We start from the raw sequence: 17121 nt of genomic DNA, 5'->3' as shown, positions 1-17121 counted from the left end.
CCTCTTGAACTTACTTGACTTTGTAATTTCTCTGTATTTTAAAAAGCTAGAACCTCTAACATTTCTCATATGAGTTCTGTACTTAGCATCACACATTTACAGTGTTAGTGGTATGTTGTAAAATTATAATTTAAATTAAACTTGTGCAACACAACAACTCTGTATTATCCTCATTTTTTGGATCTAATCCTCGTCTCTTAAAACTAAAAAAAGTACTTGTTTGGTTTTTGGTAAAGCTGTGACCAGAACTAACTGGCCAAGATGAAGAGGTGCGATGCCTCCTAGAGGATGTGATGGGTTAATACTCACTCCAAATTGTAGTTGATCAGGAATCCCTTAAATTGCCATCAGTCTCCTAGAAACCAACCAGTTTGATTATTCAGGACTTAAATAAAAAAAATTATTCTTTTCAATAAGTCTTTTTCATGTGGGTTTGTCATAACAGTCAATAATACACATCACAAATTTCCAGAAACACACCATATTCAAATAAGGGGACAATTTATTGATGAACTTTGTAAAGTGTACATGTGTTTAATATTGTGCAGAACTAGCTCTTTGGGACCAAAACAACAGACATAATCCATTCAGACAATGGTCAGGACAAGAACAGGAAAGCATGACTCATGAACTCTCTAGGACAATAAGAAGCCGCAGAATATTGAAAAAGACATGTTGTCACATCAAGAGTTGGTCTTATTAATAAGTGCTACGGGGGCAAACAATCTCCAGTGTACTGAGCTTTTGGCAGAATGTTTACTGGGTGATGCCAATGACTCCGCAGGCCAGACGTCCACCAGCATTACCTGTCTTTAGACTCTCCTCATTGCCTCCTTTTCCAAGGTCATCAGCTTTCTCATGGATCTAAAAAGCAGGAGAACAGGTTTCCGAATAACTTTGCAGAACTTCTTAAGTCCTTTATGTAAGAATTATCAAACAACATGCAAAATTAAGTTATGACTTATTCATTCAAATTATATTGGGATTTAAGAAGTGGTAGTAAAACATTATAGACTTTTAAACAAAGATGCTCAAGGCCATATAGATTGTTTTTTTATGGTGCTTTTAACAATAGTTGCTTCTCAAGTGCTTTTATTGTCTTATAATTGTTATCATTACTGATTGTATTGTATTATGAGGGTATTCATATGCACAGCATGAGTCCAAGACAAATTTCCCTAAAAAGGGACAATAAAGTATATTGAATTCAATTATATTAGGCACAAACATTTGGGTGGGTCCCCATTTCAAAATTAGGGAAGAGGAACATTAACAAGACCAGAACAATGGTCTCCTGCCAGCTTATTTAAAGTGGAAATCATTGCTACTACTCATTTCTGTTCAGTTATACTTTTTATGAACACCATGATGTCCCTGTGTCACATGTGACAATATTTAAACAAGGGGAAAGAATTACTATACTTCAATATGTACATTTGTGATAGCATACAGTTTGAAGAATATGTCTGTCCCAGCTTTAATTTCTTGATGTGGCCCAACTGAGTTTGTGATTAAATAGCCCTGGTTACTGTATCTTTAAACAAGAGGTCACTCCCCTCAGATATTTACTTCAAAATGAGACAGATAAGAACTTACCACCATGGTGCGACCAATAATGGAGTGAGGGCCAGAGAGCGTGATCATCTTGTCAGTAAGATCTATCTTGGCAACATTATCATCTCCGGCAGTCACATTGCCCAAGTCTCCAACGTGCCTATTTACATAGATTTAAGAAAAAAAAAACCACAAGGAAACAAAATGCATGTCAAATAGCAACAAATGATAGTACATGGACAATTTTGTTCTTGTATTGATTCGACTTCATTACTTAGAGGCATAATTCAGTTAATGACATTGCCAAAATCCACAAAAATCGGACTTGAGGCATCTCCCATCTCAAATAACACCAGCTCACCTATTTTCATCAGTAGGGCCTCCATGACTCTTGTTCAAGGGATTGAAGTGAGGTCCTGCACTGATGCACCCTGGGAAATAGACATCAGTGTAGATCTTTATCAATGTAGAAGGAAGTAGGCCCACTTTTCCCACGTGTGGAAAACAGTGGGTGTTAAGTATAATGCAACCGAGCACTGCAGGACTTATTTGTAAGACGACACATTCACATACGAAATCTTCACCAGATGCTCACCATTGGTGCCGTCTCCAAACGCATGGACGTGGAAACCGTGGAGACCAGGAGTGAGACCTTTGATGTCTCCACTCAGCTTCACAGGGGCTTTATCATTCTAGGAGATTAGGATTACAACTCATCAGAAGAACGAACAAGACCACAGAAGAGGCTGAGAGCTGTCAAAGACAGGTGGCTGGAAGGACTTGGAGGTTTGAAGTAAACAAGTATTATCTGCATATTTACTCTCCCCACCACAATCACATTCTTATTAACAAACAAACATGTAACAAAGAAGAGTTGATAGATGTCAGAAAAATCTATCTTTACACAAAATCAAATACACTACATATTTTGAAATACTGATGGGACTATAATAGTATTTCCTCCCCAAGGTAGATTGTGTTTTATTAGACTGTCAGTTTGTCTGGTTGAGAGCAGAATAACTCAAAAAGACAAAGATTGAAATTTTCTGGCCCAAGGAAGAAATTGTATGATTTGAGTGTATAAACCACCACAACTGAGCTATCTACATAGGTTTGTGCACTTAAGAGTGCATACATGATTAAAAAAAACATTTGTTTTGACAGTTTTATTTTCCTTGTTTGTTTGAGGTCACAAAGTAAAACTGTTTTCTTTATAAGACTGACTGGTGATGCAAGTCATGTGCCAAGGACGATGTTCATGGGACACGGACTCAGTATTTGTTTTTTTCCCTCAATTGTTAACCTTGTAAGATGAGGGGATAGAGAGACTAAGTGGCACTGGTGGAAGTTTGGAGTGCTTTCTCCAGTATTCCATATTAAATATATTTTAATCAATATGCAGAATGTACAATAAGTGCAGCCCGATGCACAGTCACCTCAATAAATGGTCGCTACATTGAACAATCATACAAATATCTATCTCAAACTCTTTGGACAAATGCAAGGGTAATTTTTAACCCATGCTTTGTTAGAGCAAGTATTCAAAACATGGAAATCTAATCTCCTACACAAGACTTGTTTGTACCCATATCAGATGATAAGTAAGAAAATAACGACAGTAAGAGTGACACCCAATGACTCAGCACTTATTCCGTTTTGAAATGACACAACAGATTATACATTTAAGGTTAAGGTAAGTTTCGTCAAACCACAAAGAAAGAGTCGAGGTTTTAGCTCTGGAAACTGACGCTAACGTTTCAGTTACGCAACAGGCGTTTTTTTCCCGCAATACACGTGCCGTTGATCATTAACAACAGAAAAGACCTTAAACGTTCAAAGGTTATGACGGTCAACTGAAATTGTTTACACTGAATTAGCTTTGCAAATACGACACATTAATACAAGCAGCCGAATCCGAATTAAGCGTCATGCAGTATGTATGCGCACTTTAAGGGTAACGTTAAGGTGGCGTGAGCGCAAACGTCAAATTGCATAATTTAACCATAACAGGGTTACGTCAACTAGTGTGCAACTAACATCGACTCCAAGTACACTATAAAGTAAAATGCAGTAGAGTTGGTACTAGCTTAGCCTCTACTTCCACATCCAACTTATTCAATGAGCGTAGCTAGCTTAGCATCCGTGCGCCCAAGCTATGACTTAGCGAATGACTGTCAAATCAATATATTAAAATAAATATCGAGCTTGAGACTCCTTCACTGGATTAGAGGGGCTGTAGCACGCCTTACCTCCTGCTCAAAATACACAGTCCCGCTGGTTTCTCCAGCTCCTTTCAGCACACACACGGCTTTATGCACCATGTTCGTAGCGGTTTCAAGTGACACACACAAGTTTCTGACGTTCCACTCACTGCCGCTATTGCTGCCACCGGAGACAACCAAACTATGTGCTTTTATAAGAGGCGGATGCATCACACAGCCAGCCAATCAGAGACGAACATGATCAAAATGACTGATTTTGATTGGTTTTCGACAGTGGTTAAATCAACACACACCCCTAATATATTATATTACAAAATAATATACAAGAATACATACCGTTAGACTTATTCAATATCGTTATTATTAATGTTATTATTATAACACATTATCCTCAAGTTTGGGGACCACCATGTTAAAACATGCTCTTTGACGCAACTGCGCTCCAAGTAAAACCATTATTGCCAACGTTAAAATACAGTGGTGTAAATAGGCTGAGCAAAGCCAGCAATTTGAGTAGAGTAACTATTAGAATAGTATTTCCAATTTTCCTCCAAGTAAGGTCACGTATGACCTGTGGTCAACACACCACAGTTTGAGAACCATGGTCTTGAAGTGTATCACAAGTGCAAAAGATAATTTGATGCTTTGTCCCACTTTATGAAGGTGAACAACTGTGTAGAGTTAGGTGGGATGGGAAGTTGGGTGTCCCGTACAATAATATAATTCAAAATCTCAGTACATAAGTGTATAAGGTTGCATCAAGTCTTTAAGTGTTACCAGATCAGAGATGTAATCTGAACAAGCCAAATGTTTTTGGTAAAAAAATAGTTTATTAAAAACAATTTCCTATGGTTGAAATATTGAAGACTTTATGTCCATGTCTTTTGCATTTTTTTTTTTACAAGTCATAGAAACATCTGTCAACTTTCAAACCATGAGGAGTTAAAAACATTAAAGCAAAGGGCCTCTGTTATTCCTTCAATGTCAACAGGTTTTTTTTTTTTTTCCTTTACTCCCCAGTAAATGAATCACAGATTATTAACAACAATCACTGTTGACGCCCTAGGAGTGTCAGTGTTACAAGCATATTTACAGCAAAGTGTCCCGAGCAATACTCTTCAATTCATCACTTAAGCTTAGCCCTTGGTGTCTCTGCGTTAGAACGACTACAGAACAAGACTTGAGCTTGAGCAGACCATGGGCGTGATATGTTAAAAAAGTAAAATAATATCAGACACAATATGTATTCAGTGATATGGACACCAAGTTTGAAGGCTGTGTTTGTCAAAGACCAAAGAAAAATGAATTCTCATGTGGCCAAAAGTAATTTATATCAAAGTTTGACACATATACGAGACAAATCGATAAAGATTCCAAAACATAATTCATCTGAGCCAAGGTAATTCCCCCTTCCTTCAGTACGCACAGGGAAAGATCACGTTACCACTTACTAACTTATATTTATACAAAATGACAGAGCTGGCGCCTGGAGTTACGCTTGTTTTTGTTGAGTACAATAGATAAAATTAACTTGGGTTGGACGTACTTCAGTTGGATTGACAAAAAAAAAGGACTCTGCTTTATTTTGTTAACATAAAATACACACCTTTAGACAACTGCATTAAATTTAGACAGCAGAAATAATTACTTGGTTGTACACATGATTTTTTTCAGCAGCACTTTCAAGATGTAAATGTTTAAAAAATGACCTAAACATTTCGTTTCAAAATAAAAATTTGTAAGTTATTGAAGAGCGTATTAATGGGAAAACTGAGTTGAATTTTTGCATAACATCTCCACATTTAGTTCCTACTGACTTCTGAAACAAAGTCTGATTATCTAATGGCATCAAAACTGATTATTTCTTAAATATTCCAAGGGAGCTATGCCACAAGAAACCTGGGATTCTTTCATTCCTAATGTTGAAATCACTCATCTGAAATGCCTCTCGGCCATTCAGTCAGTTTCCCTATGCCACTGCTCAATATTTCAGTAACCAAACAATAGCATTAAAAGATTCTCACGACAGTTTGGTTATAAAATGACACAGTTGTGTCAAAAATGTTAGGTATCGTTGAGTCATGGTCAAAATAATGAGAATGAAAGTGTTACATTTTTGAAAGGAAACTGAACATAATCACTGTTAGATTCAGGGACCATGTGAGCTCGGCTTCTAAAGTGATTTTTAAAGACTCGAGGTGTTGGCCAGAAAATGTGCATATGTCAAAAACACGGATAGACTTTGGTAAAATTCTGGGAAGTTTACCAAAACATGTAAACTAAGGAATATGTTGTTTAAATCATAAGGCCAGCATCCAATTACCTAGTATCTTGAATAGGTTTTAAGGCCACCATAGTCCTTTCAAAGCAGTGCCCTTCAGGCAAGACAGGATGAAAAAAAAATAAAAGAACAGAAACGCTCAAGATATTCAGTGTTTGACGTGAATCTTTTAGCAAATAAAAACATATGAATTTAAAAATGAATGGATTTGCTATGTTGAGGGGTGAAAGGATGAGGCCTTGAACTAAAGCGGTGCCATAAACATAATTTGTTTGCCATCTTTGAACCAATTTGAGTAAAAACATAAAACCTACGCTGACATTAAGCTCTAGTGGACAGAGCAACATTATCACATGTGAGGAGAAACATTAGTGGTCACAACCAATGCATTACTGCATCACTTCTCCCCCAAACTGACTCTCTCTCATTGTGTTCTTTTGGTTTGAGACAAGGATGCAAAATGAAACTTGACCGTAAAAACAGTAAATTCTATGTGTGGGAGATGTTTGCTTTCAAGAAATGTGTTTCTTCCCAGAAACTAACAAACCCCATCTGATAAACTGTGGCTAGTTATTATTCTTTCCAGGAGTTGAGACTGGTTACCATGGTGACAAACACCTGGGTCATCTTTCAGTGGTTCTCAGCAGCAATGTCTGGCGATTAGGAACAGTCTGAGCCAGTCTATGATGCTGATTCCTGTTTTATGTCTGTAGTTTCACTCTGAACTGAAGGTAAAGGCTCAGTCGGCACCGGCTCTTTTGCAGCAGCAGTTGCCTCGGGGGGCGGAGCTAGGAGTTCTGAGTCTGGCTTTTGTTGAGAAGCTTCCTCACTGGGTTTTTGACTAGCTTCCACAGTAGGCGCAGGAGTCACACAGGGTTTCTCTGTGCTGTTAGAGGTCCGAAATTCCATGTTTTCCAGTTCGGCTAGTCGATCGTCCCTGTCCCATCGCGAGATCCTCTCTCGCCGCTCTGATCGCCTGGGCCTGTCCCCTTCTTTCCCCTCAGCTCCTCTCCCTCTTTCTCGCTCTCGACTCCCTCTGTCTCCCCTTCCTCTTTCTCCTCCTTCCCCCCTCCCATGATCCCTTTCCCCGTTATCACCCCTTCCTCGTTCCCTGTCCCTGTCAAGACTGCTTCGCTTCTCCCTCCAGTCTCGTCTGTCTCTGTCTCGGTCCCGATCGCGGTCTCTGTCCCGATCCCGATCCCTGTCCCGATCTCTCTCCCATCCTCCTCGGTGATTGCCTCCGTCTTCCTGCCAGCCTCCAAGCCTGTCCCTCCCCTCCATTCTATCACCACCCGCTCCCCTGCCACCATCACCACCCCCCTCCTCCTCCATCACCACCCGCCCCCCTTCCTCCATCGCCACCTCTCGGTCCATCACCAAATGCTCGCCTTCCACCTCCAAAACCCCGGTCTCTCTCTCTGTCCCTGTCCCGATCCCAGTCTCTCTCCCTGTCTGGCTCTCGGTCCCTGAATCCAGGTCTTTCTCCCCTAAAAGGTCTACCCTCTGTTTCTTCTGGTCCTTCCAAGCCACGAGGTCCTCCTGGTCTGATAAAAGGAGGAGGACCTTGAGGAAGAGGAACTTGAGGAACAGAAACTTGAGGAACAGAAACTTGAGGAAGAGAAACCTGAGGAAGTGGCCCGTGCCCATGTGGGGGGAAAGAAGCACGTATGTTGAGGGGAGGTAGCATCCCAAAACCTCCTTTGGGTGCAAGGGGCTGAGGGTGGGGCCCCCTTGGTAACATCTGTGGGGGCATAGGGGGCATGTTGGGGTGAGGAGGTCGTGTCACATGGGGTGGAGGGAAACGTTGCATGTGTGGTAGTGGAGGAACAGGAGGACGCTGCAGTGGGATTATACCAGGCCGTGCACCAAGCAGGCCACCAGTGGGAGGTTGGATGCTTCCTGGAGGACCACCTGGAGGTATACCTGAAAGACCACCTGGTGGTGCACCTAGTTGGTTGCCTGATGGAGAAACAGAAACCAGATAGAGCCTTACTATAAACCCATGACATCACCAAGCAAATACTGTAAAATAGGGCTGTCCCTTTTTATCCTAAATTTGTGGATCTAACGTTCAGTTCTAGTACAGCCTAGAAGCAGACAAACACAGTGATGTTATGTTGTTCAATTGTGAAAATGGAGGATATAAGCTAAACTATTCTAAAAGATTTAAAGGGATATTGTGTCCAGTTATATTTGTTCCCTCTAATAGAAACATATTTACAAATTATTATAGCGATATTCACACTATCAGGTAAAAAGAAAGACAGACTGACCCATAGGTGCCATCTGATTGTTGAAGATGTTGGGACCCTCTGAGCCTTCATCGTTTTTCCTGTTACCCAGACTTGCTGGGTCCAGAGGTTGGTCCTCAACTCCACCTTTGGCAGCAGGTGGGGGACCTAAAGGCATCGCACCAGGGGGAAGGAAACCTGGGAGAAGAGCGGTATTATGAATTTGGGTCACTTTTTTCTCCAAAACTCTTGTGCACTGATTCAGTAATCCCAGGTTTCTGTGAAATCTGTCTTTCAAAATGTGGAATAGTTTGGTTTGTTGTGGTTTCACTGTAAAGCAAACTTACCACAGGACTCAATTACAACTTGACACAGATCAAAGGCTGCTGATAGATTTACAAGAATTCTGTATAAGAAGTATCATAAAACTGAAAATCATTTAGAAACCATGGTTACTCTGAAGCATGTCAGATTGTAAGTAACTATAGGTAAGGTGTCAAAAAAATGTTCTATCAAATAAACTGAACTGTGTGACAGAAAAAGACTAAATAAAAAGCCTTAAGAGATGAAAAGCCTTTGATGTCAGGTGAGGGTGGTGCTACCTGGAGGCATCTGCATGGGGTTGAAGCCAGGTCTGATGAAAGGAGGAGGGGGGACACCTGGGGGGAAGGAAGGAGGGAGCATGCCCATGGGTCCAGGAAAGACAGGAGGCTGGAGGGAACCCACACCGATCATTGGCTGCTGCATTGGTGGAACCTGAGAACATTTACAGGGTTTTACTACACTTGTCAAACAATTATTTCTTCATTGCATCATTTTATACTCTCAATTGAACCAGGCCTTCCAGGATATCCATGGATGGAGGCGGAGTGTAAGTGGTATTGACCATTTGCGGGTCCCACTTTTTTGTCCCAACCCAATTAGAGAAAGACTGATCAATAACAAAAGATGAAACATACTGTCACGGTGCAGTATATTGCAGAAAACTACAGTTAAGTCAGAGTTAATTGTTGCAATCGCAGCATAATGTATTCCTTGAGGACCCGATTAAATGTTCTCTAAGAGGTTATAGGTCAGGTTTAACACTTGCTTGTCAAATTGTTTTTGTTATATACCTCTACATTTAAAATACTGGAAACAGCATGCAGCCATTGTTTACCTGTGCAGGAGGAGCAGCAGCAGTAGACACAGGTAATATCTGTGTCTCCTCCTGTGGCTCTGAACGGCCATTGTGGTTCAGTTCCTCTGGAAGATCTAAAATCTTCCTCATCCCACTCCATTCTGAAAATGACAAACGTAATTCAGATTTGTTGAAACAAAGAGTTTCATACTTGCATGTGTTGTATAAGTATGTGTCTATCAGCGTTTACCTGGTGATAATGTCTCGACATCCAGTGTTCCTCCTTCTTTTAGCTCCTCCAACTGATCATCCCTGACTTTAGACCAAGGTATGTAAGTGACACCCAGCTCCACGTCCCAGAACTGTTTAAACTCAGGCTTTATGCCCTTGTTCAAAGCCCAAGCAATCTGACAAGAAATGTATCAAAAAAAAAAGTGGTGATTAAAGCAACAATTCCTTCTTTATAGATCTTATCTTTGAAAGGTAGAATTGTGTGAAGCTCTCAGACCTTGATGGATTTTTGATTAACTTTGTAAGATCCTCTGCCAAGCTTCTGAAGGGCCCTGTAGGCATCTTGCCTATGTATCATAACTATATAGGCACATCCGCGTGGAGGGATCATCTTTAAACAAGAGAAAAAGCAAAGACTTTGTGATTGCCATTCATTTAATAACTTAGTAATCGTCTTATTACTGCCCTATGGCACGTTCTTGTCACTGTAATTGGGGAAAAAATGGTAAACATAAACGTGTTAGCATTTTACTAATAAACATGGAGTCGGTGTCATATCTAAACATAAAATTTAGACAAGTGAGCTTACATTGATGGATTCTATCTGCCCGAACTCCTCTAGTAAACATGCAACATCTTGCTGTTGTGTTCTCTTGTCGAGCTGGCCCACCCAGAGAGTCGTACTGCAAACTGAAATGGAGAAGTAAAAAAGATAACATGAGCAAAGATTTAATAGAAATTAAAAAAAAAGAAAGAAATGAAACCACTTAAGAAAATCGAACAGACCGTTTTTGGTCCATGTAATTACTGAAATAAATATGAGACTGAACAGATTATGACTCACTGCTTAGCGTCTCGCTCTTGGATGGTGGGAGGCCTTTCTGCCGTCGCTCTCGCTCCTTCTCTCTCTCCTTCTCTCTCTCCCTACGGTCCTGCGAGCGAGAGCGTGGGGAGTGGTGACGCCGCTCTCTGGAGCGTGAGCGGGAACGCCTGTGCCTCGACCGCCGTGTGCGGGAATTAGACCGTGACCTCCTCCGCTTTGGAGACCTGCAGTGGAAAAAAAAAAGGAAATTTAACTTAATGGTTTGTTCATTACAAATTGACATGTTGTGCAGCTTTTAAATGAAAAAAGAACACACTTACCGAGAGCCGGAGCGCGACCTTTGACCGTGTCTGCCATCCCTCATAGATGAAAGGTCTGTATCCATCGACAAGTCCTGGTATGGTATGAAGATAGTATGGTTAATACGCTGTATACTGAAAACGACTAGGTGGTAGATACCATTTTGCCAAATATTTTGTATCACAGTTTGGTTCACCTGTTGTTGCTGGGCAGCATTATGTGGAGGAAATACTCCTGGGAAACCTGGAGGCCCAGTGGAACCAGGGAGGGGCTGCCCAGGATGAACATGCCCCATAGGAGGCATGATACCTGGGAAGTTTTGTCCTGGTGGTAAACCATAGGCCTGGAGCTGGCCATTAGGAGGGAGTGGAACCTGAGGAATACAACCTTGGTAAATACTATGCAAAATCAGCTTTTACATAAATTTACCATTTAAAAAATAAATTGATTTGCCTCTTACAATATAGTGCATATAATGTACAATATATAGCGTTACACTATATATGTATATGAAATGATTAGGATTTTTTGTTATTGTTGGTGTCATCATCATTGTCCCTCTGTTTCGTCTTAACAGAAATAATATTACAGTATTTGTGTGCTGCATCTGAAAACACGCTCTGTGAGGCAATATTATCAGACCTGACCAGGGGAGCATTTGTGTGTATACAGCAGCAGTGCCAAACGCAGACCTCTTTGTGATTTGTCTTGCTCTGCTAGAGCAAATTTGTTGTCTTGACATGAAAAGAATCACTTCCTGTGTGCACAGTGGGAGTCTCGCATGGTGGTACGAGATCTAAACACCGATATACCGAGAAACTCCGAGAGAGTTGTGTGGAGCTGAACTTGTGAATGTAACAGAAGTTGTGGTTAAATTTTTTTTTTTTTAAAGGATAATAAAAGACTATTAATTATTTCACAATTAATTTTTTGTTCTCCTTACCTGTTGCAAGAGATCTTGTGACATGTTCATCATCTGTGGTTTAAAGTGCTCCATGTGCTGTTGTGGGAAGCCTGGAGGCTGCTGAATACTGTGATTTAAAAAACATACCATTCAATTAATAAATCAAAGTCTGGCTATTCCTGGCGTCACACACACAGATATTATAAATCTAAGGCTTACAAGGAGGGCTGAGTTGCAGTGTCATCCTTCTTTGTTTCCTCCCCAACTTCTGGCTCATCATCATAGTCAAAACGGTCCAGCAATTTCTAACAGGGAGAGAAAGGATATGAATGTCAAGAATACACAAATGATATTATCTGCATGGCAGAGCTTGTACAGCCTCTGCAAATAAAATCTGCCATATCAGATATTATTTAACCATGGGTGGTATATGTAAAAACAAAAGCACACAATCACCGTGTCAAAGGCAGATTTCTGCTGCGTGGGCTGAGTGGGCAGGGGAGGCTGTGAAGTGCTGATGCCTAGGACAGGGTTGATGTTTTGAGTCTGTATGTGGCTCATATGAAGAGGAGGCTGAGTGGGGATGTCGGGCTTCACAGGCTGCTGCTGAAAGTTCTGCAGCATCTGTTGAAGCTATAAAACGCCATTGACAGAGAATGGGAAAAACATCGACATGTAAGAAATCCGCAATTAATAACAACAATACAAGCAACAAGACTACAGTCAAAGCTGATTCAACCCAAATACAAACTCACCTGCTGACCCTGTGACGACTGGAAGAGTTGTGCCACAGCAGCAAAGGCATCAGAGTTCTGCAGCTGAGCAGTGGGTGTTATGGTGGAGTTTGCCGTTACTGCAGTAACTGGCTCTTTGGCTGGAGGTGGAGAAGAACCTGGTGGAGGAAGCAAGGCTTTGTCAGTGTCCTCAAAACCCATCAGTCAGAGATTACAGAAAAATTGACCAAATACAATTTATAAAGTTGTACCTGTGAATTCAAATCTAACTAATCATTATATTATTAATTCATTATTATATCAATGATTTCACAGATTGTTTTTGTGATTGCTGTGACCAAAAATGCCTAAATTTGGGGCCGTTTATTCAAAAAGTTGCAATGAACGTTGTTGTTTTAGTATTTTAAGACATTATTTGTCATGATGTTTTTATTTTTTTCTCAATATAATGTAAAACGAAAGGCTAACTACAGGCCTATTATGTTGACACAATATATAGCAACTTCTGCAACATCATTATTACTACACTTCCAGTTTCGGTTGCATGTTTTGTCACAGTCATATCTCGGTGTAAACAGTACTTTATGGTCCCAACTGGAGGTGGATGAATATGTTTTTTTCGAAGGCCAATGCCGACGCCAATGTTTGTGGAAATCAGGGCCGATTCATCAATAATAACCAGCCAGCATCAATTATTAAAATGGCATATATTGGTACCTCTAGTCCCAACTCATCATTTGAGAAAGCCTGATCATTGAAGAATGATGAGACTAAAGTGATGGGTCAAAGTTGTAGTGTTTAGGGAAAAGTGCAAAGCTCTGCAACAGTTGTGGTAATTGTTTGAATTTGTGTTAATTGTTGGGAACACAACATTGCAAATTCCTGGAGGAACTGCTCCATCCTCGTATACACAATTTCACTAATTACCTGGCTCGTCTGTGCATGTGTACGGAGCTGCAGCACTGCCAGAACCAGCTGCCATGTCCAAGAGAGGCTGAATAATCTCGATCGTGAACACCCCATTCTTCTGCCACAGGTTCAACACTCGCACAATCTTACTCTACAAAGGAACATATGGAGGCAATGGAGCAAAATGAGAGGAAGACTAAATCACATTGTAGCATTTCAGAATAAAATAGCAGGTCTCTCAGTCCTTACCCGGTCCTCTACAGGGCAAAGGCAGAGGTTCTCAAAAGTTCCTGCGATGTTTTTGGTAAATCTTGGGCCAAACACGTCCTTGTCTGCTCCAAACTGGTGTCTGGACTGCCTAACAATGGAGTCCACCACATACAGACCTGCTACCTTGTACTCAGGCTTGCACTAAGTAGAGTAAAGGGAGAACAAAGATTCAGTGTACAAAATTGCTGAGGAGAAACACAGCAGTTTCTCCTTTTAGACCAGTTTTTCTCACCTTCTTAATGAACTTTTCCACAATCTGGACCACATGTTTGTAGAGCTGAGGGAGAAAGGAGGAAAGAAGATTACCCAAAACACAGGGGGACATAATTTTTTTAAAAAAACAACCTCAAAACTGACTCAAACTCAATCTTACTTTCATAGCTTTGATGGCTGATTTGGTGATGGATATCATCTTCGCCCGAGAGATCGGGGGCTTGGATTCCATCAGGGAGAATAACTAGAGAGAAGAAAGTTGAGAATGTTTGCCACATGATTCACCACCAAGTACACAATTTATAGCTCATTTTGTAGAAAAACATGTCCTCTTCAACACAGTGCTTTATGCAGCTCTCAAGCATATAGATTTTTGACAATACGTCCTCAAACACACTGATGTCAGTGAGGCCATGTTTATCTAGCATTAAGAGTGTCAGGAAAAACTGAGTGGAGGGGGATTATTAAGCACAGTCAGTTTACAAAAAAGCATTGTAGTGCTTACAGAACCAACATTTCATCAGTCATAGGGAATAATAAAAGCGCAAGATGTTGACGGGTTAAATTGAGCCTTTTTAGTGCGTTTTGGCAGTAGGGGTATGAGACATTAGTTAATTAATGACTGCTTTTAACACACATTTAAATGGAAATACACAAACAGATGAAAGACATACACACACACACACATTTTAGTGAGGACACTCATTGATATATCGCATTCCCTAACCCGTTACCCTAAGCTTAATCACCACAACTAAATGCTTAACCATAACCTTTAACTTAATCGTAAGCTAAACCCAATGTAATCCCAGCTCTGAAACCAAGACTTAATGCATGACTGTGATGAATAAACAGAATATCAGAAAATCGGGTGGCTGTTATGTTTAAGAGTCAAAGAGGCCATCATCACAAACAGGAGACACTAAATACACCAGCGGATGATTTCACCTTTTATTAACTGGCCTTTTTTTTAATCAATTCTCAGGCTTTACACCAGGGGTCTTCAACTCAAATGACTCTGGGGCCAGTCTATTATATCACGATATTCCGCTATGATGCTGCAACAATGATATGTGGTACACTATATCACAGAATTTCAAAATAAAAGTGTTTACGAAACGAAAGAAAGTTCACATTTAAGATGCAGGTACATTTGAAAAAACACAAAAGCAAACCACAGAGATATACTTCGTTATAACTTTATATTCAGTGGCGGGCCACATGAAATCAAATGAAGGGCCACGAGTTTGAGACCTCTGATTTAAACTGACTTGCCAGACACACGCTGTTTATATTATTGAGGCAGTTAACTAGCTTATAGCGTTGATGGCCGCACAGTGTTAGCATCGTTGCCAATGTTGATAACCAACAAACACCCACTGGCTAACACTTGCATGAAAACAGTAGCCGTTACAGGCTGGCTACGGTTGCGCTAACATTCTCCTTAACAGAATATATTGTTAATTGTCTTATTGACACAAAAGGCGTGCAGCACGAACGCTAACGCGGTTAGCAGAGCCACAGATAAGGAGGACATGTCCGGTTAGCTTGGGCGAGCAGGCCCCACAGGTCGCTCCTGCCTCCTGCACGACTAGCTCCACTGAAACACCACGACCAGAGAGCCGCCAGCCCCGGTTCAACCGATGTCTCGGCGTGCCCCAAAGGAAGCTTACCTCCTGGTTAAAGGCGTTGACGGCCTCCATGGTCCCGGTCCCCCTAGCCTTTCCCCAGTACCCGATTCCCCGCTTAATACAATGTTTATCCAAGGAGGGGTCGGTACAACATGTCCGCTCCCGGCAGCTAAAGGTAGTTAGCCTAGCATCGGTGGATCTCGGGTCGGCGGGTACGGCAAAGCATGATGGGACGCTATTCTGCAGTTACGAGTTTTGTCCAGTAGATGGCGGCGTGTGGTCAGGATTGAAAATAACGTATTGTAATTCATAAATATTGTACATGACACATAGCACAACAGGCAGCAGCAGAATGTAATAAGAGATTCAAAGGAATTAGAGTATAAGGAAAATATAGACAAAATAGGATAAATAAGAAGAAATACTACTTACAATAATACACAATGTAAAATATGAACAATATTAGGGCTGCAACCATTATTAATCGAATAAAAACGTTTTCAGATTTTTCAGCTTCTTAAATGTGAATATTTTGTTCCATATAACAAAGAAATCATTAAAACGAAATAATGTTGGTTTGTGGACAAAAGAAGAAATTGTTCTTCAGAACACTGATCAACATCTGATATTTTTAGATTAATCGATTATGAAAGTAATAAGTTAGTTGCAGCCCAATTAAATACAAAAATCTTGTTTTGTTTTATTTGGTTGAGTCCTACAAATAGAGACAGTTAAACAAACCACAATTTATACTTTATTATAAGCATGAAAACAACACAATTCCTAAAAGAAATACTTCAAAGGCAAGTTTGTAAAATGCAGTGTAAATATAAATAACTCTCCATAGCTGGGTTTGATAATGATCAGAGCTGAATCTGATGTTGGACAGGACCAAAATGACCTCGTTCAAAGTGACTCATGCAGTTATACAAATTTCACTGGCACAACTTCAGCATCTGGGCCTCAGAGGTAGAATCCTGAGGGCATCATTATACACCACCTGTTGTCTCATAAACAGAAGCATGATGACACAAGACAAAGATAAAACCAGGATAATAACAAAGAGTTCTGCTCCATGTTGGAATTAAGAGATCCCAGGTGTGGACACAATGTAGACCACATCTTGTGCACAGACTATTTCTTTAAACACCAGCCAGCCCCCCTCTTCCCTGTCGTATCAAGCAGAAAAGGGAAAAGTAATGCAGGAGACAAACGAGACATCCAAAAACATTATAACATTATTATACATAGTCTCAGCATCACATGCATTGCACATTGCCCTGTGTATCTTATCTTGATGCATGTGGAAGTGCCTCATTTGGTAATATCTCATGCATTACTCGTCCAAACACTAACAAAGTCTGATATGGCCTGATATTCTTTGGATCAGGACAGCACATTTATCTTTTCATTCATTTCAGATCATAATTTGTGAAAGAGGTACTTCCAAAATAAATACGCATGCCATATTTTAAATATATACAGTGCGTACACAAAATAACTCTAATTCATCAAAATATAGAACGAAGGAGAAAAACAGTGGCTGTGAGTTCAAGGTGACAAAGAATACATGTCTAGACATGTGGGACTGGCTGTTCTCCTACAACCTCAAACACTGTTACTGGTGTTAATGCTGTGGCTGTTGAGTGTATGTTCATGCAGTGTAGTAGAAGCCCAATAGATGGTGGTATACTTACA

The 17121-nt window shown here is 40.5% G+C and overlaps 3 protein-coding genes across 3 annotated transcripts in view; all 3 read right to left on the bottom strand.

The window, feature by feature from the left end:
• The window catches only part of tiam1a (TIAM Rac1 associated GEF 1a), a 70677-nt gene extending 70347 nt beyond the window's left edge, over positions 1–330 (bottom strand). The window contains exon 1 of the mRNA XM_044042283.1: positions 310–330. The gene's annotated coding sequence lies outside the window, so the exon portion shown is untranslated. The remainder of the gene's footprint in view (positions 1–309) is intronic.
• A 154-nt stretch (positions 331–484) lies between these two features.
• sod1 (superoxide dismutase 1, soluble) lies at positions 485–3952 on the bottom strand. Its single transcript, XM_044041206.1, has 5 exons — positions 3804–3952; positions 2150–2246; positions 1916–1985; positions 1597–1714; positions 485–864 (listed from the first exon to the last, which is right to left on the bottom strand). Exons 1-5 carry the CDS (start codon positions 3873–3875, stop codon positions 757–759), a joined length of 465 nt encoding a protein of 154 aa, XP_043897141.1. The 5' UTR covers positions 3876–3952; the 3' UTR covers positions 485–756.
• A 632-nt stretch (positions 3953–4584) lies between these two features.
• On the bottom strand, positions 4585–15627 carry scaf4a (SR-related CTD-associated factor 4a). Its single transcript, XM_044042559.1, has 20 exons — positions 15466–15627; positions 13953–14036; positions 13812–13856; positions 13559–13720; positions 13328–13460; positions 12422–12558; positions 12123–12299; positions 11886–11971; positions 11706–11793; positions 10959–11135; positions 10783–10856; positions 10484–10686; positions 10229–10329; positions 9917–10030; positions 9659–9815; positions 9448–9569; positions 8891–9044; positions 8331–8486; positions 7417–8016; positions 4585–7352 (listed from the first exon to the last, which is right to left on the bottom strand). The coding sequence occupies exons 1-20, from the start codon at positions 15493–15495 to the stop codon at positions 6739–6741; spliced, it is 3414 nt and encodes a 1137-aa protein (XP_043898494.1). The 5' UTR covers positions 15496–15627; the 3' UTR covers positions 4585–6738.
• Between the last annotated feature and the right edge of the window lie 1494 nt (positions 15628–17121).

This window comes from Solea senegalensis, linkage group LG13, assembly GCF_019176455.1.
Source record: "Solea senegalensis isolate Sse05_10M linkage group LG13, IFAPA_SoseM_1, whole genome shotgun sequence".
NCBI lineage: Eukaryota > Metazoa > Chordata > Actinopteri > Pleuronectiformes > Soleidae > Solea > Solea senegalensis.
Note: the sequence above shows the minus strand (reverse complement) of the source record. Positions and strands in the feature narration are given on the sequence as shown.

Excerpts from the sequence above, each read along its gene's own strand:
- sod1 (XM_044041206.1), bottom strand. The coding sequence starts at position 3,875 with ATGGTGCATAAAGCCGTGTGTGTGCTGAAAGGAGCTGGAGAAACCAGC. Across the intron at positions 1,986-2,149 it reads GTTTGGAGACGGCACCAATG|GGTGCATCAGTGCAGGACCT; the intron begins GTGAGCATCTGG and ends TCTATTTCCCAG. Across the intron at positions 1,715-1,915 it reads GGCCCTACTGATGAAAATAG|GCACGTTGGAGACTTGGGCA; the intron begins GTGAGCTGGTGT and ends CTATGTAAATAG.
- scaf4a (XM_044042559.1), bottom strand. The coding sequence starts at position 15,495 with ATGGAGGCCGTCAACGCCTTTAACCAGGAG. Across the intron at positions 13,461-13,558 it reads TTTGCCCTGTAGAGGACCGG|AGTAAGATTGTGCGAGTGTT; the intron begins GTAAGGACTGAG and ends GTTCCTTTGTAG. Across the intron at positions 8,487-8,890 it reads CCCCATGCAGATGCCTCCAG|GTTTCCTTCCCCCTGGTGCG; the intron begins GTAGCACCACCC and ends CTCTTCTCCCAG.